This window comes from Salmo trutta, chromosome 16 (genome assembly GCF_901001165.1).
Source record: "Salmo trutta chromosome 16, fSalTru1.1, whole genome shotgun sequence".
In the NCBI taxonomy this organism is placed as follows: Eukaryota; Metazoa; Chordata; class Actinopteri; order Salmoniformes; family Salmonidae; genus Salmo; species Salmo trutta.
The window spans coordinates 2,936,512-2,959,959 of NC_042972.1; the positions used below are offsets into that span (position 1 = coordinate 2,936,512).

Here is a 23,448-nt window from a genome sequence, read left to right on the forward strand (position 1 = left end):
AAACATTCACAAATACATTTCCCCGTATTTAAATTGTATCTGTGTTTGAGACAGTGCATTAATGTCACTGGCTTTGGCTGTTCTCTGACGACCCTCTTCAGTCAAGCACTTACATAAAAGTGGATCTATCTCCCTCTCTACTGGTCGAGCTTCCAAAAAATTAAACAAATTAAAAATAAAAATTGGTCGAGCTTCCGTTTCCTTGACTTGTTGTCGGCAGTCATTTTATGTATTTTTTGTTGCTTTTATCGTCCTTCCCTTTAAGATAGATGAAACGTCGTTACATCTCTCAGTGACCATTGCTTCATGACATCTCTAGGTGAAGAGTCAGCTGATAGAAATGCAGCCTTTCGGTGAAGATTACTCGGGTATTTTCGGAGAAAGACTTTGATTGATCAGGTTCGGCGGCAGGAAGAGAAGAGAGGGAGAGAACGAGAGGAGCGTTTCATTGTAACAACCCGAAGTCTAGCCTACATACAGTACGGTAACCATACAACTGACTATAGCCATTAATTGCATGCATTTGATACTGTGTAGCCAGATTCTATGGCCGGCCAGAAAAAACTAGCCTATTCACCTGAAAGTTGACATTTTAAAGATGGCCGATTAGCCTACTGATTAGCCTACCACATTAGCGAATAAGGATATTAGTGAGCTCTATTATAACGACCGTGGGTGTTTTTCTGGCTATTGGCTATTTTCCGGCACCTGATCTGATTTTTATCTGTGTGTGTCTGATGTGTAAAAAAAACAAACAGAAAGTAACATAATTATTTTGTTTTCAATCGTTTTTATTGGGAAATTGTGAGGCTGTGCTATACGTAATAATTTCATAGTGTGTCCTGAAAAATGAGTCAGCAGTCCCTATGCAGAACAATAGACAGTCGACACCCCTAGGGGGATTGGGTGAATACACTCCACAGTCTCCTGAATGGTGAATTACTGCAGTTTCCAATTGATGTCATTTGGCTCTTAATGGTCTGCTCGGAGCTGACCCTTTTTACATAACTAAACTCAAATGGCACCCTAATTCCCTTACATAGTGCACTACTTTTAGGAATAGGGTGCCATTTGGGAGTCCTGTATGAGATGCACTACTGCAGTGTATGCTGCTGTAGGATCTCTGCTCTAATTATCTCCGTTCACCTGAAGACCCACCTCTACTGTGTGTGTGTGTGTGTTAAGACTAGGGTGGACTGTAATGACTAGGGTGGACTGTAATGATTAGGGTGGACTGTAATCTATGGTCAGGACTGTTGCTGCTACAATGGACTGTAAACTAGGTTCAGGACTGTTGCTGCTACCATGGACTGTAAACTAGGTTCAGGACTGTTGTTTCTACCATGGACTGTAAGCTAGGTTCAGGACTGTTGTTTCTACCATGGACTGTAAACTAGGTTCAGGACTGTTGTTTCTACCATGGACTGTAAGCTAGGTTCAGGACTGTTGTTTCTACCATGGACTGTAAGCTAGGTTCAGGACTGTTGTTTCTACCATGGACTGTAAAACTAGGTTCAGGACTGTTTCTGCTACCATGGACTGTAAACTAGGTTCAGGACTGTTACTGCTACCATGGACTGTAAAACTAGGTTCAGGACTGTTGCTGCTACCATGGACTGTAAACTAGGTTCAGGACTGTTACTGCTACCATGGACTGTAAACTAGGTTCAGGACTGTTGCTGCTACCATGGACTGTAAACTAGGTTCAGGACTGTTGCTGCTACCATGGACTGTAAACTAGGTTCAGGACGGTTACTGCTACCATGGACTGTAAACTAGGTTCAGGACTGTTGCTGCTACCATGGACTGTAAACTAGGTTCAGGACTGTTGCTGCCAACATGGACTGTAAACTATGTTCAGGACTGTTGCTGCTACCATGGACTGTAAACTAGGTTCAGGACTGTTGCTGCTACCATGGACTGTAAACTAGGTTCAGGACTGTTGTTGCTACCATGGACTGTAAAACTATGTTCAGGACTGTTGCTGCTACCATGGACTGTAAACTAGGTTCAGGACTGTTGCTGCTACCATGGACTGTAAAACTAGGTTCAGGACTGTTTCTTAGGGCTTGTAAAGCCGGTAGGAAGTTAGGAAGGATGTGGCTTGTGTTTCTTCACTAACAATACTGCTCTATCACTCAGAGTTCACCACAGAGCACGTCGTTAATAAATAGCCTAATGCATGGCTGGCTACTACTGCCTGCATTTACTCCAGACACATTTAGATGAAGGTAGGGTAAATCACTTGACCTATATATTGGTTCGCTTTAGAGGAGCAAAACTTCACTCCTGACATTTTATGCAATCAAAATAATCTGCATTTGTCATTGTATTTTCTAGTGATCAGTCGCTCAGTAAAAATGCCTGGGCCTGAATAACTAATAATATCAAGCAGACAAACTAGACTGACTAAAACAATCCATATGGCCTCAGCCAAGTAGACTGACTAAAACAATCCATATGGCCTCAGCCAAGTAGACTGACTAAAACAATCCATATGGCCTCAGCCAAGTAGACTGACTAAAACAATCCATATGGCCTCAGCCAAGTAGACTGACTAAAACAACCATATGGCCTCAGCCAAGTAGACTGACTAAAACAACCATATGGCCTCAGCCAAGTAGACTGACTAAAACAACCATATGGCCTCAGCCAAGTAGACTGACTGACTAAAACAACCAGATTTAACAACAATGACTAGCTAAGGATTCTGATTCATACACAATGTTTGGAGAATGGGTGACTTGTGCCCAGAGATGAGTGACTGAATTAGAGATGCGCGTGTGTCTGTCTGGGGAAGACGCAGAGTGGCTTCTTCTAATCCAATCGTTGGGCAGTTTAACAGATACCCCGCCCTGTTTCTTTACAGACAGAAGAAAAAGCCAATAGTTGTTTGGAGAACACAGCGCTTTATACTGTTAGAGTAAGAGAAATGCGTGCTGGCTCATGTTGCAGGTGTTAATGTGTTTAACTGGCTCATGTTGCAGGTGTTAATGTTTAAGTGGTTCATGTTGCAGGTGTTAATGTGTTTAACTGGCTCATGTTGCAGGTGTTAATATGTTTAACTGGCTCATGTTGCAGGTGTTTATATGTTTAACTGGTTCATGTTGCAGGTGTAAATGTTTAACTGGCTCATGTTGCAGGTGTTAATGTTTAACTGGTTCATGTTGCAGGTGTTTATATGTTTAACTGGCTCATGTTGCAGGTGTTTATAACTGTGTGTTGTTGCAGGTGTTAATGTATAACTGGCTCATGTTGCAGGTGTTAATGTTTAACTGGCTCATGTTGCAGGTGTTAATATGTTTAACTGGTTCATGTTGCAGGTGTTAATGTTTAACTGGTTCATGTTGCAGGTGTTAATATTTAACTGGTTCATGTTGCAGGTGTTAATATGTTTAACTGGCTCATGTTGCAGGTGTTTATAACTGTGTGTTGTTGCAGGTAACTGCAGCGCTACAGCCATGGATGTAGACGTGGTGAACATGTTTGTCCTGGCGGGAGGAACTCTAGTCATCCCTATCCTGGCCTTCTTTGCCTCATTCTACATGTGGCCTGCAGCTATCATCCATGTCTATAACTGGTAAGAACTGCACTAAGGGAGTGAAAATGGTTTGCCGTCCCTTAAGCAAAATATATTTTACCTAAACCCTCCCTGAACGCTTGAAAAAAACAAAACAAGTGACCCCTATACCCAAAATAATGATTCAAAGATTAAGTGGATAGCAGAGAACATATCTACCATTTAGGCCTACCTGTAAATAATGAAGAAGCATATGACTCTCCTCCTGAACTTAGTTAGGTTAATTAGACAGCTCACAATAACCTGTTGGATCAGCAAGACTTCCTGAATGTCAAAGAAACTAAACAATTATATCCCTATATGTTTTGGAGTCAACCTCTTTCCCAAACAGCTGGTTTGTATCATAAAGCGTCGCGTTCCAAACCGCTGTTATAGATCACTTTAATATAATCAGATTGATTTTCTCCAAAATCTTAAGTTAACGAGTGGTAAGCCTGTCTTTAATAAAGGAAGGCCTATGGAACACCCTGTCATACCCGCTCCGTTCAAGTCCTGGTTTCATACCCGCTCCGTTCAAGTCCTGGTTTCATACCCGCTCCGTTCAAGTCCTGGTTTCATACCTGCTCCGTTCAAGTCCTGGTTTCATACCCGCTCCGTTCAAGTCCTGGTTTCATACCCGCTCCGTTCAAGTCCTGGTTTCATACCCGCTCCGTTCAAGTCCTGGTTTCATACCCGCTCCGTTCAGGTCCTGGTTTCATACCCGCTCCATTCAGGTCCTGGTTTCATACCCGCTCCATTCAGGTCCTGGTTTCATACCCGCTCCATTCAGGTCCTGGTTTCATACCCGCTCCATTCAGGTCCTGGTTTCATACCCGCTCCATTCAGGTCCTGGTTTCATACCCGCTCCATTCAGGTCCTGGTTTCATACCCGCTCCATTCAGGTCCTGGTTTCATACCCGCTCCATTCAGGTCCTGGTTTCATACCCGCTCCGTTCAGGTCCTGGTTTCATACCCGCTCCGTTCAGGTCCTGGTTTCATACCCGCTCCGTTCAGGTCCTGGTTTCATACCCGCTCCGTTCAGGTCCTGGTTTCATACCCGCTCCGTTCAGGTCCTGGTTTCATACCCGCTCCGTTCAGGTCCTGGTTTCATACCCGCTCCGTTCAGGTCCTGGTTTCATACCTGCTCCGTTCAGGTCCTGGTTTCATACCTGCTCCGTTCAGGTCCTGGTTTCATACCTGCTCCGTTCAGGTCCTGGTTTTAACTTAACAGCCCTTCACTGACACTGGAGGAAGGCTATTTTAAAGAGTGGGTGGAGGAATTGGATGACAAATCTATTGATACAGCAGCCTTTAGCCTAATTTCATCTGTCAAACATGTAGGCCTAACTCTTACTTCTTAAATAGGAAGAAATAGACTCCTACACAAAGCCATCTTGTTTTTTAGTAATTAAAATGAAGACGTTGAAATCGGTTATGCCTACTGGAATGTGTCTTTCAGCACCATGAGATGTCCATTTCTGATTGATTGTGCCGTGACTGCTGCTTCAAGTTTCAGCATCACAGTGTAAGTCAGCAGAATCTGGCTTATCGTGTTTCAGCATCACAGTGTAAGTCAGCAGAATCTGGCTTATTGTGTTTCAGCATCACAGTGTAAGTTAGCAGAATCTGGCTTATTGTGTTTTTTTGCATCACAGTGTAAATTAGCAGAATCTGGCTTATTGTGTTTCAGCATCACAGTGTAAATTAGCAGAATCTGGCTTATTGTGTTTCAGCATCACAGTGTAAGTTAGCAGAATCTGGCTTATCGTGAAGTCAATAACTCTGATAAATACATCATGGGGCAGGAAACATATTGTTTTTAATAATATTCTATTATAGTAGTAGCACGCTATCAAAGTTGACCTCCGGTCCTCCTTCTCACCTTCGCGCTCTTCTGCTCAAACTGAACAGAACATACAGGCTAGAGTGCATTTTTTTAGACGAGATAAAATGTAAATAATGAAGAAGCATATGACTCTCCTCCTGAACTTAGTTAGGTTAATTAGACAGCTCACAATAACCTGTTGGATCAGCAAGAGCAGAGCAGGCTCAGGGTTGGAATATCAATTACAGTGTGCAATGCAGCCTAGGGCAGCCGCCACACCGGCGGTCACGAGTTATGAAGGCAGTCAAATTCCACATTTAGTCACGATAATTAGTCTTCTCCAAGCTCTGAAGCTGCCGATGATCATTAGTAGCCTACCAAACTTGCTAACTGCCTGGTACACAGCACTCTATTGTCCTTCTAATCACTCTGACATCAATGCAAATGTAATGGAAAATCTAATCAAACACTTCATGAGAGCCCATGAGCTCATGTTGCGTAACATTTCTATATTCTATGCAATTGCGTGAGAAAACAGAGTGATGGCCTCTACTAAAAAGAGGAGGCTCCCATCAGCTTTCTATAGACTTGGCCTACTATATTTATTTCTCAACTTTCCTAATATTAAGCACATTGCTTGTCTTTACAACAGGAGTATAGCTGACCTGGCTGGCATGATAATGAATCTCGGGAAAAGTGTCCTCTATTCGCTATGTAAGTTCATAGATTACATGTTTTTCCGCTGTCCCTGTTTCGAGACACATATTATTTAGTATATGTAAAGACAAGATTAAATCAAGAATAGTTTGATGGGTGAAATAGTATATAATTCACAAGTGATAAGCTAATATCACTTGTAAATGATGCCCAGCATCATTCACAGGTGTGACTTTTTCGAATCATAGTTGCACACCTCATGTAGCCTTACTCCATAGGCCTATATGTTTTGATGAAGTTTGTATCACAACTAAAGTGACCAAATAACTTATTTTTAAAATGAAACACATTAATCCGCTTTACAAGGGGTTTAGAGCCTAACTGGGATACATAAGCAGAGTGAGTTTCAAGTTTGGGGAAGATCATTTTCACCATAAAAATGCCCCTTTATAATAAAAGTATTACATGCATATGTAACAGTATAGCTTCTGTCCCTCTTCTCGCCCCGACCTGGGCTTGAACCAGGGACCCTCTGCACACATCAACAACTGACACCCACGAAGCATCGTTACCCATCGCGCCACAAAAGCCGCGGCCCTTGCAGAGCAAGGGGAACAAATACTTCAGGTCTCAGAGCGAGTGACGTCACCGATTGAAACGCTATTAGCGCGCACCACTGCTAACTAGCTAGCCATTTCACATCGGTTACACATAATCACATTTGCGTTTACTTTGGATAATGGTGTTTTCGCTAATGGAACGTTTGCTCTTATAGCCTACTGCCATGTGTGCATTGCTGCGCTTGTAATGTGAAGAACAGATTTTTTTAGGGTGCATTACGGCCATAAAGGGGATGCTGCCGTGAAATTCGAGGCATTATCAAGTACTTGTCAAATTGTGAATGAGAGACTGATTAAGTGTGTACAGCCTGCGCAAAAAAACAAAGCAGAGCTCATGCCTTTTCAAGCGACTTTTTTCAAATCATCATTAGTCTCATCATGCAGCCTTACAATGTATTAATCAAAACATATAGCCCAACGTTTGTAGAACAACTAAAGTTACATTAATAACTCTAAATTAAGCATATAGGAGGACCTATTTCTTTGTTAACCACTCAACACAGAACAGCAACATGTGAGCACTCCCTCAAATCGTTTGGAGAAAATATTTATATTTTATTCAGCTTTGTTCAATTGTATTCTTCATGCTTTAAAATAATGCCACGGAATTCTAAGCAAATCTAGTCTGCTAAATGAACCAGCATAGCCCACAGCCATTTGGCACAGCCACATCAGGACCTAACATCAGGACAACTCAGAGAATGCTGTTCTGTTCTTCTGAAATAGACTACATTTTCTTCATATCATGTTTCTTTAGACCTGTCTAAAATAAACAATGGATTTATTGTGAAGGTGTAGGCTGTATTTCATGGATTTATTAGAATATAGATGTTCCAAAGGTCTGCATCAGTGGCTTGTAGGCATGAGATGCTGAATGTGTTTATGTTAATTAACGGTCAATTTCCGTGAGACCAACAGTTATTTTCATTACGATCACTGGCTGACGTAATTTCGTGACCGCCACAGCCCTAATGCAGCCTAGTTTTATTTACACATTTTAGTCATTTAGCAGACGCTCTTATCCAGAGCGACTTACAGTAGTGAATGCATACATTTCAATTCATTATTTTTTATATTTTTTCCCCCGTACTGGTCCCCCGTGGGAATCGAACCCACAACCCTGGCGTTGCAAACACCATGCTCTACCAACTGAGCCACAAGGGTCCCCTTGGACTAGATTAACGAAATACTAAACCGTCCCCTTGACAGAAATGTTAAAAGCGTATGACCCTCCCCACATTTTCCAGCTACCCATTATGTAAATGTAGATCCATCCCTAACATTCTGATTCTGTACACAACGACCGTTTGTCTATTCTTCCTATTTTAGTTGTTGTTATAGTACTGTACCCAGGGGGTGGAATTGGGGTGGGGAGACAGATTTCCCAAAGTGAAGTCATTTTGACATGGGTGGAATTTGATGTGTTTGTTACATAGAATTTGGGGAGTTCCCATAGTGATTTGTTTCCTATTTCTACCCTTGACAATACTCAACCATTACCTTTGCCTTATTTCTAATCTAGTGGAGTAAAGGCCACCCAGAGCATGGAGCAACACAGTATTATCTGAAGGCAATACAAAGGAGTACAGATGCCATATCTTAATTTGATTCTCCCTGTTGTCGTAGAAATGCAAGATTGTACTGTGTTCGAGGTTTTAAAAGGTGGCAGGTAGCCTAGTGCTTTGGGCCAATAACTGAAAGGTTGCTGGATCGAATCCCCGAGCTGTCTTTCTGCCCCTGAACAAGACACTGTTCCCCGGTAGGCCGTCATTGTAAATAAGAATTTATTCTTAACTGACTTGCCTAGTTAAATAAAGGTTCAATAAAAAATAATAATCATAAAGTTTGTAATTTCCACTTATACATTTCTGACTTGATTTGACCTAATGAAAAAAATCGAGCAACTCCAACAAAAATGTCCATTCATTATAATTCACATTTCCTGTTGCTGCGGGATTATTTTCCTGTTTTGTAAAAATGAGTCAAATTAAGTTAGGGCATTTGTTCAGTAGAATTACCTTCTGTGGACTGACTAGATAGAGCAGAGAGGCCCCACTAGCTGTCCTGTCCGTCATGATCCTGTCACTAAGTCTGCTTTGGGGACTTGGCTCTGGCTGGGAGTGTTGTGTTGAATCACTCATCCAAGGTCAATAGTACGATCTTAGATGAACATTGTACACACACACGCACACACACACACACACTTTCCTTAAGTCAGTCTATCCCGGGGGAAGCGGAATCACCAGAGCTATTTTCATATTGCAGTAGTTTAGAGGTCAAACTCCACTCTCGTTCTGTTGTGTCGTCCTCTCTGTCTGTCTGTCTGTGAGTGAGAGTGAGTGAGTGAGTGAGTGAGTGAGTGAGTGAGTGAGTGAGTGAGAGTGTGTGTGTGTGAGTGATTTGGAGGACTGGGGACTATTTATTGCCAATGTTTAATATGCAAAGCCTTTCGAAGTCAGAGTAGCTTTAAGTAGATCACATATGATCAGATTTAATCTTATGGTTTCACTCCATTACCCTGGAACGTTACATGGTGGTTTTACTCCATTACCCTGGACCATAACATTATGGTTTCACTCCATTACCCTGGACCATTACATGATGGTTTCACTCCATTACCCTGGACCATTACATGATGGTTTCACTCCATTACCCTGGACCATTGCATGATGGTTTCACTCCATTACCCTGGACCATTGCATGATGGTTTCACTCCATTACCCTGGACCATTGCATGATGGTTTCACTCCATTACCCTTGTCGTGTCTTTGGCTATGCCGGTAAGTGATATGACATGCTAACTTATAAAATGATTTCTCTGTAATTAATATTACCTGATTAAGCTAATCATGTAAATGTAATTAACTAGAAAGTCGGGGCACCACGGAAGAACGTTTATAGAGCTGTTATCTTCCGAATAAACTCTTAAAATACTTTGTAATATTTTACATCGATAGCAGTCAATATTAACCCTTAACTTATTTTCAGTCTCATAATGAAAGTTGTAAATTCTTGGTTATCTTCACGAACCCTGGCTAACAAGTTGAATCAGCAATACAAAATTGGGTTTAATTATTTATTTACTAAATATCTAACTAATCACACAGAATTACAAATACACAGAATACCAATGATGTCATACAGAAAACGTCCCGGTGGACGGAACCTGGTTACACAAAGGAAAGGGGGTTGGGCTTGAATAAAAGAGAGTGGGAAGACTTAGGAACAAAGAAACAGCAGCTATGCTATCGTAAATACAGTATCTTATGCATTCTAAATTACCGCCCATTTGGAAAAGGAAAATGCAATAAATATTTACTCTGAGCTGCGCTTCGGTAGATTGGTCGTAGATGCTGGCCGGATTGGCCAACAGATCTTCCTGTCCTCGGAAGAATGTCTCTGGTGGTAAATTGGATACGTGGTGGTATCTTCGTCTGTTTGTTAGACTGGATCCGTCGTCTGTCCTTTCCTAGCCCACGTCTACAGCGGCAGCTGCTAACTCAACGGCTAGGAAGTATCACTTCTGTAGTGAATAAGCTCAAAGTTCATACCAGTTCATACCATAGCTCACGCCGAGGTTGGCTTAGTTCTGTTCTTGACATGTGTGTCCTTCTAACGTAGAGGCTGCAGACCTCCCGTACTGGAACAACCTGGTTATCTTTTCGTCAAAGGCTTATATAGTGGAGAGGAGGGAAGGAGGTGTTTCATCGTTTATAACCCCTGTCTCTTCACAGGGGTGGGCCACTGATCAAGCAGGGCACTTTCCTTATGAAAACCCAAATCTCTCATTTGGAAGCTAAACTTACATTTAATCTCCTAACAAACAATTTCAATATCAAACATTTCAATTGCATAACAATTCCATGTGACTCTGATAACTAGAGGGTGTATACTTTCCCAGGTACAGTTTATGTCGTCCTGTCATCAGTCATAATGTCACAGATAACAATGAACGGACATACATACTCATTACGTTCCAAAGCATATTTCTCACTGGTTTTATTACCAAAATATGGTTCCTTTCCCCATTTGTTTGATGTTCCCAGACTCTCTATATTTAACAGGACAGCAGTCCTTCAGTAGGGTCAGTAAGAGAGGGGAAGGGAGAAAGGTATTTATGGGGGGGTCATAAACCTTACCCACAGGCCAACGTCATGACACCCTGGAGCATTGCATGATGGTTTCACTCCATTACCCTGGACCATTGCATGATGGTTTCACTCCATTACCCTGGACCATTATATTATGGTTTCACTCCATTACCCTGGACCATTGCATGATGGTTTCACTCCATTACCCTGGACCGTTGCATGATGGTTTCACATACTCTATCAGCTTTCACATTGAAGAGGCCCTAATTCAGTTTTGTCCTCTGCTGCTGTCCACAACCAAGACACAGCTCCTAGGCACTCTTCTTCTCCTTTTGTCAATCAAGTTCACTTCTTGTCCACTCTTCGAGTGTGATGTCTGGGGCGTAGACCTCTCACTGAGCTGCTGACTCGTGCTTTTCAGCAGAGCCCTTCTTCTTTCAGGCTCTTTCCAAATGTCCACTTTTCTTGCAGAAACGACACTGGGACTCCTTATAACGCCCCCCCCCCGCTGAATGTCCTCTCCCATTGCTTCGGTGACACTCCGTTGAGCTGGAGTCTCTCTCCTCGTCATCGTTGGGCTGGAGTCTCTCTCCTCGTCATCGTTGGGCTGGAGTCTCTCTCCTCGTCATCGTTGAGCTGGAGTCTCTCTCCTCGTCATCGTTGAGCTGGAGTCTCTCTCCTCGTCATCGTTGAGCTGGAGTCTCTCTCCTCGTCATCGTTGAGCTGGAGTCTCTCTCCTCGTCATCGTTGCGTAGTGGGGTTGCTTACCTCGCGTCCCTCGCTGTTCTTCCAATGGCAGTAATGTACTCATAAAGCGTTTCACCAACAAGCTGCTTACGGTTACGAAAAGTAAATCTCTCTGCCGATTAAAAAAAAATCTCTTGTACACTTGTAGCAATTCCTTCAGATCAGTCAAGTTTAGCTGGCGCAACCAAGTCTTTCAATAAAGGGAATGTCTTTCGTTGGGACAACAGACAGAAAACAGACCTTTCTTCTTCATTTGTCAACTGCTGAAATCGATCCTAGTAGGTTTTCACTGCTGAACAGCGCCATATTCAACCATCGTCTTGATGACTCGCGCTTCTTGCTAACGAAGGAAGCTACCCACTGTTGCTAAAATACACTGGAAAAATCCCTGTCGTGGACGCCTATAATAAACACTGCTGAATCTGTGTGGTTTATGTCCATGGGGGGAGATAATCGACAAGCCCTTTATGTCCATTGTTGGGGGGGAATACTCGACAAGCCCTTTATGTCCATGGGGGGGTTACTCGACAAGCCCTTTATGTCCATTGTTGGGGGGGAATACTCGACAAGCCCTTTATGTCCATTGTTGGGGGGGAATACTCGACAAGCCCTTTATGTCCATGGGGGGGTTACTCGACAAGCCCTTTATGTCCATTGTTGGGGGGGAATACTCGACAAGCCCTTTATGTCCATTGTTGGGGGGGAATACTCGACAAGCCCTTTATGTCCATTGTTGGGGGGGAATACTCGACAAGCCCTTTATGTCCATTGTTGGGGGGGGAATACTCGACAAGCCCTTTATGTCCATTGTTGGGGGGGAATACTCGACAAGCCCTTTATGTCCATTGTTGGGGGGGAATACTCGACAAGCCCTTTATGTCCATGGGGGGGAATACTCGACAAGCCCTTTATGTCCATTGTTGGGGGGGGTTTCCCTACTGCACATACTGTTGTTTTTACTGTTAGAGTCAGTTAATGACAAATAGAAAGACACTATGTTCTATCTTTCTCCCAACTAGCTAACTGACCCATGACTGTCTCCCCCCGTATCAGGTACTGGCGTCGCCGGCTGGGCCTGCAGGTTGTCTACTCTGAGAACAGAGGTTACCGGTTCTGTTACTCCCACAGAGGGAAGCCTGGTCCAGGCCGCCCCTCTATTCTCATGCTCCACGGCTTTTCTGCTAACAAGGACATGTGGCTGCCTGTGGCTAAGGTACAGTATGGACAGCCATAGGACAGCCATAGGACAGCCATAGGACAACCATAGGACAGCCATAGGACAACCATAGGACAACCTTGCACACATTTTGCAGGAATCACATTTACTAAAAATACACTCACTTTAAGTCGCTTTGAGTGTCTGCTAAATATCACAGATAATGTCTACCTGAAATCAGACCATACAGTGATCATCGTACATCAGACCATACAGTGAACATAGTAAACAGTACCATAGTACATCAGACCATACAGTGAACATAGTAAACAGTACCATAGTACATCAGACCATACAGTGAACATAGTAAACAGTACCATAGTACATCAGACCATACAGTGAACATAGTAAACAGTACCATCGTACATCAGACCATACAGTGAACATAGTAAACAGTACCATCGTACATCAGACCATACAGTGAACATAGTAAACAGTACCATCGTACATCAGACCATACAGTGAACATAGTAAACAGTACCATAGTACATCAGACCATACAGTGAACATAGTAAACAGTACCATAGTACATCAGACCATACAGTGAACATAGTAAACAGTATCATAGTACATCAGACCATACAGTGAACATAGTAAACAGTATCATAGTACATCAGACCATACAGTGAACATAGTAAACAATACCATAGTACATCAGACCATACAGTGAACATAGTAAACAGTACCATAGTACATCAGACCATACAGTGAACATAGTAAACAGTACCATAGTACATCAGACCATACAGTGAACATAGTAAACAGTACCATCGTACATCAGACCATACAGTGAACATAGTAAACAGCAGTGTTGTAGTACTTGTGTCCCCACATCATCCGCCCCACATCATCCGCCCCACATCATCCGCCCCACATCATCCGCCCTACATCATCCGCCCCACATCATCCGCCCCACATCATCCGCCCCACATCATCCGCCCCACAATCATCCGCCCCACAACATCCGCCCCACAACATCCGCCCCACAACATCCGCCCCACATCATCCGCCCCACATCATCCGCCCCACATCATCCGCCCCACATCATCCGCCCCACAACATCCGCCCCACATCATCCGCCCCACAACATCCGCCCCACATCATCCGCCCCACAACATCCGCCCACGTGACAAATAACATTTGATTTGATCAGCTGGTCATCAAATCAAATTTTATTAGTCACATGCGCAGAATACAACATTGAAATGCTTACTTACGAGCACCTAACCAACAATGCAGTTTTTTAAAAATACGGATAAGAATAACAAATAAAAGTAACAAGAAATTAAACCAGTCCCACAGCCAGGTTCTGACCAGTCCCACAGCCAGGTTCTGACCAGTCCCACAGCCAGGTTCTGACCAGTCCCACAGCCAGGTTCTGACCAGTCCCACAGCCAGGTTCTGACCAGTCCCACAGCCAGGTTTTGACCAGTCCCACAGCCAGGTTTTGACCAGTCCCACAGCCAGGTTTTGACCAGTCCCACAGCCAGGTTTTGACCAGTCCCACAGCCAGGTTTTGACCAGTCCCACAGCCAGGTTTTGACCAGTCCCACAGCCAGGTTTTGACCAGTCCCACAGCCAGGTTCTGACCAGTCCCACAGCCAGGTTCTGACCAGGTCCACAGCCAGGTTCTGACTAGTCTCCCCCCTGCATCCCATAGCCAGGTCCACAGCCAGGTTCTGACCAGTCTCCCCCCTGCATCCCACAGCCAGGTTCTGACCAGTCCCACAGCCAGGTTCTGACCAGTCCCACAGCCAGGTTCTGACCAGTCCCACAGCCAGGTTCTGACCAGTCTCCCCCCTGCATCCCACAGCCAGGTTCTGACCAGTCTCCCCCCTGCATCCCACAGCCAGGTTCTGACCAGTCCCACAGCCAGGTTCTGACTAGTCTCCCCCCTGCATCCCATAGCCAGGTCCACAGCCAGGTTCTGACTAGTCTCCCCCCTGCATCCCATAGCCAGGTCCACAGCCAGGTTCTGACCAGTCTCACAGCCAGGTCCACAGCCAGGTTCTGACTAGTCTCCCCCCTGCATCCCATAGCCAGGTCCACAGCCAGGTTCTGACTAGTCTCCCCCCTGCTTCCCATAGCCAGGTCCATAACCAGGTTCTGACCAGTCCAACAGCCAGGTTCTGACCAGTCCCACAGCCAGGTTCTGACCAGTCCCACAGCCAGGTCCATAGCCAGGTTCTGACTAGTCTCCCCCCTGCATCCCATAGCCAGGTCCATAACCAGGTTTTGACCAGTCCCACAGCCAGGTTCTGACCAGTCCCACAGCCAGGTTCTGACTAGTCTCCCCCCTGCATCCCATAGCCAGGTCCATAACCAGGTTCTGACCAGTCCAACAGCCAGGTTCTGACCAATCTGGATATGTTTTTAAACTACAAATATCAGTGGGCAATCACAAAGAAAGTAGCTGAGAGCATGTTAGAATTATTACAACTAATAATCTGACAGGAGAAATAGCCAAGTCCATCGAGAGACCATTCATCCCTTCAAAACATCATTATTGATTTGACATAACTATTGAACGTTAAAATAAAAATGTGTGAGCCTGTGTACGAAGGAGACTTATTTGTTTTCATAGGCTGTTGGATATTGAAGGCAATTATGACCATTGGGGAAGGAGGAAAATCTTTGCCTAACTTCAATACTCACATGAAAGTCTTCCCGCCAGCCCACCACTAGTTGTTGCTAGGCGGATTTCCTCTACCAAATCAAAAGAAGCGTAAATGTAGCAGCAGACTAGCATCCGGCTAGCAAGTGACCAAAAAAAAAAAAAAAACACTAACCAAAATGCCAAATATGTCTAAAGAACACTGAATCATTCATTTTCCTTTCAAAAGTTTTTTTTTTATCTGCACATAAACCAACAGAAAATACCACATTAATATTGAACTCAGACCCAGTGACTCAGACTGGAGCACTGGGACTAGGACTCAGATCCAGTGACTCAGACTGGAGCACTGGGACCAGGACTCAGATCCAGTGACTCAGACTGGGACTAGGACTCAGACCCAGTGACTCAGACTGGAGCACTGGGACTAGGACTCAGATCCAGTGACTCAGACTGGAGCACAGGGACTAGGACTCAGATCCAGTGACTCAGACTGGGACGAGGTCTCAGTCCCAGTAGCTCAGACTGGAGCCCTGGGGACTAGGACTCAGACCCAGTGACTCAGACTGGAGCACTGGGACTAGGACTCAGACCCAGTGACTCAGACTGGAGCACTGGGGACTAGGACTCAGACCCAGTGACTCAGACTGGAGCACTGGGGACTAGGACTCAGACCCAGTGACTCAGACTGGAGCACTGGGACTAGGACTCAGATCCAGTGACTCAGACTGGGACGAGGTCTCAGTCCCAGTAGCTCAGACTGGAGCACTGGGACCAGGACTCGCACTGGGACCCATGACTGGAGCGCTGGGACTCGGACTTTAGTCATAGGGACTCTTGACTCGAGCATTGGTGACTCTGACTTGGACTCAGCCATAGTGACTCAGACTCGAGCACAGGGGACTCGACCTCAAGGTTTAGTGACTCGACTACAACACTGGTGAACAGTCATGTTTACATTGCTCTTATACCTTTTGTAACGATGTAATTACTACAGTAACAATGCTATGTTAACACCTACTAAATAACGTAATGCGCTAATACAATGTTAGTGCAATAACAGGATAAGGATCATTAATGGATAAAGTAGACAGGATATGTAGACTCGAGGAATGTTTGTCATTTTTAACTGTAATGTACCTTGAATATAACTGTGTTAACTGTTTTATCTTTATCTGTAGTAGATAGACAGTGTGGTTTAGGTGTTAACTGTGCTGTATGTCTTTATCTGTAGTAGATAGACAGTGTGGTTGGGGTGTTAAAGATAAACAGCACAGTTAACACCTAAACCACACTGTCTATCTACTACAGATAAAGATAAACAGCACAGTTATCTGTAGTAGATAGACAGTGTGGTTTAGGTGTTAACTATGTTGTTTATCTTTATCTGTAGTAGATAGACAGTGTGGTTGGGGTGTTAACTGTGCTGTTTATCTTTATCTGTAGTAGATAGACAGTGTGGTTGGGGTGTTAACTGTGCTGTTTATCGGTAGTTTCTGCCCAAGCACCAGCACCTGCTGTGCATTGACATGCCCGGACACGAGGGCACCAGCCGCACCGATGCCAGAGACTATTCCATAGAGGGACAGGTCAAGAGGATACGACAGGTACTGATTGATTGATTGATTGATTGATTGGTTGATTGATTGATTACATTCATTTTCCTTCTGTAAGCTCTCCGTCACGTTACACCACTATAAACACCGTATACTGTTACTGTACCAAGATCACATTTTACATTTACTATTTATTTATTTAGCAGAAACTCTTTAGCTAGGTGAGACAACCACATATCTCTGTCATAGTCAGTACATTCATCTTCAGATAGCTAGGTGGGACAACCATATATCACAGTCATAGTAAGTACCTGGCCAAGGCCAAGGTACGACCTGGCCAAGGCTATCGACTCTGTCAATCACCGTATTCTTATCGGCAGACTCAACAGCTTTGGTTTCTCAAATGACTGCCTCGTCTGGTTCACCAACTACTTCTCTGATAGAGTTCAGTGTGTCAAATCGGAGGGCCTGTTGTCCGGACCTCTGGCAGGCTCTATGGGGATGCCACACGGTTCAATTCTCGGGCCGACTCTTTTCTCTGTATACATCAATGATGTCGCTCTTGCTGCTGGTGATTCTCTGATCCACCTCTACGCAGACGACACCATTCTGTATACATCTGGCCCTTCTTTGGACACTGTGGTAACAAACCTCCAAACGAGCTTCAATGCCATACAACACTCCTTCCGTGGCCTCCAACTGCTCTTAAACGCTAGTCAAACTAAATGCATGCTTTTCAACCGATCGCTGCCCGCACCCGCCCGCCCGACTAGCATCACTACTCTGGACGGTTCCGACTTAGAATATGTGGACAACTACAAATACCTAGGTGTCTGGCTAGACTAAACTCTCAGTCCAGACTCATATTAAAAATCTCCAATCCAAAATTAAATCTAAAATCGGCTTCCTATTTCGCAACAAAGCCTCCTTCACTCACTCCGCCAAACATACCCTCGTAAAACTGACTATCCTACCGATCCTTGACTTCGGCGATGTCATTTACAAAATAGCCTCTATCACTCTACTCAGCAAACTGGATGCAGTCTATCACAGTGCCATCCGTTTTGTCACCAAAGCCCCATATACTACCCACCACTGCGACCTCTATGCTCTCGTCGGCTGGCCCTCGCTACATATTCGTCTCCAGACCCACTGGCTCAAGGTCATCTATAAGTCTTTGCTAGGTAAAGCTCCACCTTATCTCAGCTCACTGGTCATCATAGCAGCACCCACCCGCAGCACGCGCTCCAGCAGGTATATCTCACTGGTCATCCCCAAAGCCAACACCTCCTTTGTCCGCCTTTCCTTCCAGTTCTCTGCTGCCAGTGACTGGAACGAACTGCAAAAATCACTGAAGCTGGAGACTTACATTTCCCTCACTAAGTTTAAACATCAGCTATCTGAGCAGCTAACCGATCGCTGCAGCTGTACATAGTCCATCTGTAAATACCCCATCCAATCTACCTACCTCATCCCCGTATTGTTTTTATTTACTTTTCTGCTTTTGCACACCAGTATTTCTACTTGCCCATCAATCACTCCAGTGTTAATTTGCTAAATTGTAATTACTTCGCTACTATGGCCTATTTATTGCCGTACCTCCTCACTCCATTTGCACACACTGTATATAGACTTTCTTTTTTCTATTGTGTTGTTGACTGTACGCTTGTTTATTCCATGTGTAACTCTGTGTTGTTGTTTGTGTCGCACTGCTTTGCTTTATCTTGGCCAGGTCGCAGTTGTAAATGAGAACTTGTTCTCAACTAGCCTACCTGGTTAAATAAGGTGAAATAAAAATAAAAAGATAAAGGTGAAATAAAAAAAATAAAACATCTTCAGATAACCACATACACCACCGTTCAAAAGTTTGGGGTCACTTAGAAATGTCCTTGTTTTTGAAAGAAAAGCTAAAATAATGGTCCATTAAAATAACATAAAATTGATCATAAATACAGTGTAGACCTTATTAATGTTGTAAATGTCTATTGTAGCTGGTAACGGCAGATTTTTTTTATTTTTATGGAATATCTACATATCTACTGCAACCTGTGTTCCAATGGCACGTTGTGTTAGCTAATCCAAGTTTATCATTTTAAAAGGCTAATTGATCATTAGAAAACCCTTTTGCCATTATCTTAGCACAGCTGAAAACTGTGTCCTGATTAAAGAAGCAATAAAACTGGCCTTTAGACTAGTTGAGTATCTGGAGCATCAGCATTTGTGGGTTCGATTATAGACTCAAAATGGCCAGAAACAAAGACCTTTCTTACGAAACTCGTCAGTATATTCATGTTCTGAGAAATGAAGGCTATTCCATGTGAGAAAATGCCAAGAAACTGAAGATTACAACGCTGTGTACTACTCCCTTTACAGAACATGGCAAACTGTCTCTAACCAGAATAGAAAGAGCGGGAGGCCCCGGTGCACAACTGAGCAAGAGGACAAGTACATTAGAGTGTCTAGTTTGAGAAACAGACGACTCACAAGTCCTCAACTGGCAGCTTCATTAAATAGTACCCACAAAACACCAGTCTCAACGTCAACAGTGAAGCAGCAACTCTGGGATGCTTGCCTTCTAGGCAGAGTTGCAAAAAGAAAAAGCCGTATCTCAGACTGGCCAATAAAAAGAAAAGATTTAGATGGGCAAAATAACACAGACACTGGGCAGAGGAACTCTGCCTAGAAGTCCAGCATCCGGAGTCGCCTCTTCACTGTTGACGTTGAGACTGGTGTTTTGCGGGTAACCTCTGTAGCGCCTTACGGTCAGATGCCGAGCAGTTGCCATACCAGGTGGTGATGCAACCGGTCAGGGTGCTCTCGATGGTGTAGCTGTAGAACCTTTTTACGATCTGGGGGCCCATGCCAAATCTTTTCAGTCTCCTGAGGGGGAAAGGTTTTGTCGTGCCCTCTTCACGACTATCTTGGTATGTTTGGACCATGATAGTTCGTTGGTGATGTGGACACCAAGGAACTTGAAATTCTCGACCCGCTCCACTACAACCCCGTCGATGTTAATGGAAGTCTATTCGGTCCGCCTTTTCCTGTAGTCCACGATCAGCTCTTTTGTCTTGCTCACATTGAGGGAGAGGTTGTTGTCCTGGCACCACACTGCCAGTTTTCTGACCTCCTCTCTATAGGCCGTCTCATCGTTGTTGGTGATCAGGCCTACCACTGTTGTGTCATCGTCAAACTTAATGATGGTGTTGGAGTCGTGTTTGGCCACGCAGTCGTGGGTGAACAGGGAATACAGGAGGGGACTAAGTACACACCCCTGAGGGGACCCTGTGTTAAGGATCAGCGTGGCAGATGTGTTGTTGCCTACCCTTACCACCTGGGGGCGACCCGTCAGGAAGTCCAGGATCCAGTTGCAGAGGGAGGTGCTTAGTCCCAGAGTCCTTAGCTTAGTGATGGGCTTCGTGGGCACTATGGTGTTGAACACTGAGCTGTAGTCGATGAACAGCATTCTCACATAGGTGTTCCTTTTGTCCAGGTGGGAAAGGGCTGTGTGGAGTGCGATTGAGATTGCATCATCTGTGGATCTGTTGGGATGGTATGCAAATTGGAGTGGGTCTAGGGTTTCTGGGATAATGGTGTTGATTTGAGCCATCACCGCATCGGTAGTCATTTAGGCAGGTTACCTTCGCTTCCTTGGGCACAGGGGACTATGGTGGTCTGCTTGAAACATGTGGGTATTACAGACTCGGTCAGGGAGAGGTTGAAAATGTCAGTGAAGACACTTGACAGTTGGATGCTTTGAGTACATGTCCTGGTAATCCATCTGGTCCTGCAGCTCTGTGAATGTTGACCTGTTTAAAGGTTTTTCTCACATCGGCTACCGAGAGTGCTATCACACAGTCGTCCAGAACAGCTGGTGCTCTCGTGCATGCTTCAGTGTTGCTTACCTTGAAGTGAGCCTAAAAGGCATTTAGCTCGTCTGGTACGCTCACGTCACTGGGCAGCTTGCGTCTGGGATCCCCTTTGTAGTCCGTAATAGTTTTCAAGCCCTGCCACATCCGACGAGCGTCAGAGCCGGTGTAGTTGGATTAGATATTAATCCTGTATTGACGCTTTGCTTGTTTGATGGTTCGTCTGAGGGCATAAAGGGATTTCTTATAAGCGTCTGGATTAGTCTCCCACACCTTGAAAGCGGCAGCTTTAGCCTTTAGCTTGATGCGGATGTTGCCTGTAATCCATGATTTCTGGTTGGGATATGAACGTACAGTCACTATGGGGACAACGTCATCGATGCACTTATTGATGAAGCCAATGACTGAGGTGGTGTATTCCTCAATGCCATTGGATGAATCCCGGAACATATTCTACTGGATTTTTTTATTCCTCAAGGTTGCACATGTGACATGCTGGTAAAAATTTGGTAAAACTGTTTTAAGTTTGCCTGCGTTAAAGTCCCCGGCCACTAGGAGCGCCGCTTCTGGGTGAGCATTTTCTTCTTTGCTTATGGCCTTATAGAGTTGGTTGAGAGCCGTCTTAGTGCCAGCTTCGCTTTGTGGTGGTAAATAGACTGCTATGAATAATACAGATGAGAACTCTCTAGGTAGATAGTGTGGTCTACAGCTTATCATGAGGTACTCTACCTCAGGTGAGCAATACCTCAAGACTTCTTTAATATTACACATCGCGCACCAGCTGTTATTGACAGAAAGACACACACCCCCACCCCTCGTCTTACCAGAGGTAGCGTCTCTGTTCTGCCGGTGCATGGAACATCCCGCCAGCTCTATATTGTCTGTTTGTTCGTTCAGCCACGTCTCGGTGAAACAAGATTCAAGACAGTTTTTAATGTCCCGTTGGTAGGATAATCTTAATAGTAGGTCATCAATAGCACGTTAACAAGGAGAATGGATTGGGAGTTTACTCGCTCGCCTCCGGCTTCTCAGAAGAATCCCCAATCTGCGTCCCCTTTTCCGGCGTCTTTTCTTCACGCGTGGATCTGGGCCTGTTCCAGGATATCCTCTTTTCTTCACGCGTGGATCTGGGCCTGTTCCAGGATATCCTCTTTTCTTCACGCGTGGATTTGGGCCTGTTCCAGGATATCCTCTTTTCTTCAGGCGTGGATCTGGGCCTGTTCCAGGATATCCTCTTTTCTTCAGGCGTGGATCTGGGCCTGTTCCAGGATATCCTCTTTTCTTCAGGCGTGGATCTGGGCCTGTTCCAGGATATCCTCTTTTCTTCAGGCGTGGATCTGGGCCTGTTCCAGGATATCCTCTTTTCTTCAGGCGTGGATCTGGACCTGTTCCAGGATATCCTCTTTTCTTCAGGCGTGGATCTGGGCCTGTTCCAGGATATCCTCTTTTCTTCAGGCGTGGATCTGGGCCTGTTCCAGGATATCCTCTTTTCTTCAGGCGTGGATCTGGGCCTGTTCCAGGATGTCCTTCTCGTCGGACTCGTTAAAGGAAAAAGTTTCTTCCAGTCCGCGGTGAGTAATCGCTTTTTTTTTCGGTCATAAGAGACGGTAGCAGCAACATTATGTCCACACAATAAGTTAAAAAAAGAAATTACGCAAAACGCTTAAAAATTTACAAAATTGCACAATTAGTGAATGTAAAACGTCAGCCATGTTCTTCGGCGCCATTTTTTTTTTGCCAATCAGATCTTCAACCAAAACCTAATATTAGATAAAGGGAACCTGAGTTTACAAATAACAAAAAATAGTTTTACTTCATTAACAAAGTTATAAAACCACCAATTCCCAAGTGTGAAAAAGTAATTGCCCCCCTTACACTCAACTGGTTCTGCCACCTTCAGCTGCAACGACTGCAACCAAACACTTCCTGTAGTTGATGATCAGTCTCTCACACTGCTGTGGAAGAATTGTGGCCCACTCTTCCATGCAGAATGGGGTCATTTGTGGGTTTTCAAACAGGAACTGCTCGTTTCAGGGCCTGCCACAACATCTCAAATTGGATTAGGTCTGGACTTTAACTAGGCCATTCCAAAATATTAAATGAGTTGCTTTTTAACCATTTTCATGTAGACTTGATTATGTGTTTTGGATCATTGTCTCGATGCATGACCCAGCTGGGCTTTAGCTTCAGTTCACAGACAGATGGCCTGACATTCTCCTGTAGAATTCTCTGATAAAGGGCAGGATTCATGCAAGTCCTCCAGGCCCTGAGGCAGCAAAGCATCCCCAAACCATCACACTACCACCACCATGCTGGACCGTTGGTATGAGGTTCTTACTGTGGAATGCAGGGTTTGATTTTCTCCAGACATAATGGGACCCATCTCATCCAAAAGGTTGACTCAAGTTTGCCAAAAAGCACCTGGATGATCATGAAGACTCTTGGGGGGGAAAAAAATTCATTGACAGATAAATCAAAAGTATAACTTTTTGGACAACATGGGTCCCATTTATGCCTGGCGAAAATGATGAGAAATGTGCCATTTCGAGAGCGGGTTCCCTAAGAAAGTCCAACTATCTTTTAGCATCAAGTCTGGAGGAAACCTGGCACCATCCCAAAGGTGAAGCATGGTGGTGGCAGCATCATGCTGTGGGGATGTTTTTCAGTGGCAGGGACCGGGAGGCTAATCAGGATTGA

The 23,448-nt window shown here is 44.5% G+C and overlaps 1 protein-coding gene and 1 long non-coding RNA gene across 4 annotated transcripts in view; both read left to right on the forward strand.

The window, feature by feature from the left end:
* Window positions 1-269: 269 nt before the first annotated feature.
* Window positions 270-23,448, forward strand: part of abhd6a (abhydrolase domain containing 6, acylglycerol lipase a) — a 38,403-nt gene continuing 15,224 nt past the window's right edge. For 2 of the 3 annotated variants that reach the window (XR_003867003.1, XM_029692758.1), the window contains exons 1-4: window positions 271-479; window positions 3,442-3,580; window positions 12,553-12,712; window positions 16,823-16,936. Coding sequence is in view for 2 of the 3 variants with exons in the window: in XM_029692758.1 (XP_029548618.1) it covers window positions 3,462-3,580; window positions 12,553-12,712; window positions 16,823-16,936 (393 nt within the window). In the remaining variant the exon portion in view is untranslated. Of the gene's footprint in view, window positions 485-3,441; window positions 3,581-12,552; window positions 12,713-16,822; window positions 16,937-23,448 lie in introns of all 3 variants that reach the window. The other variant, XM_029692759.1, reaches the window with a different exon arrangement.
* On the forward strand, window positions 13,936-15,497 carry LOC115149944 (uncharacterized). The gene is made up of 2 exons (XR_003867004.1): window positions 13,936-14,297; window positions 14,344-15,497. It is a non-coding gene; the product is annotated as an uncharacterized LOC115149944 (long non-coding RNA).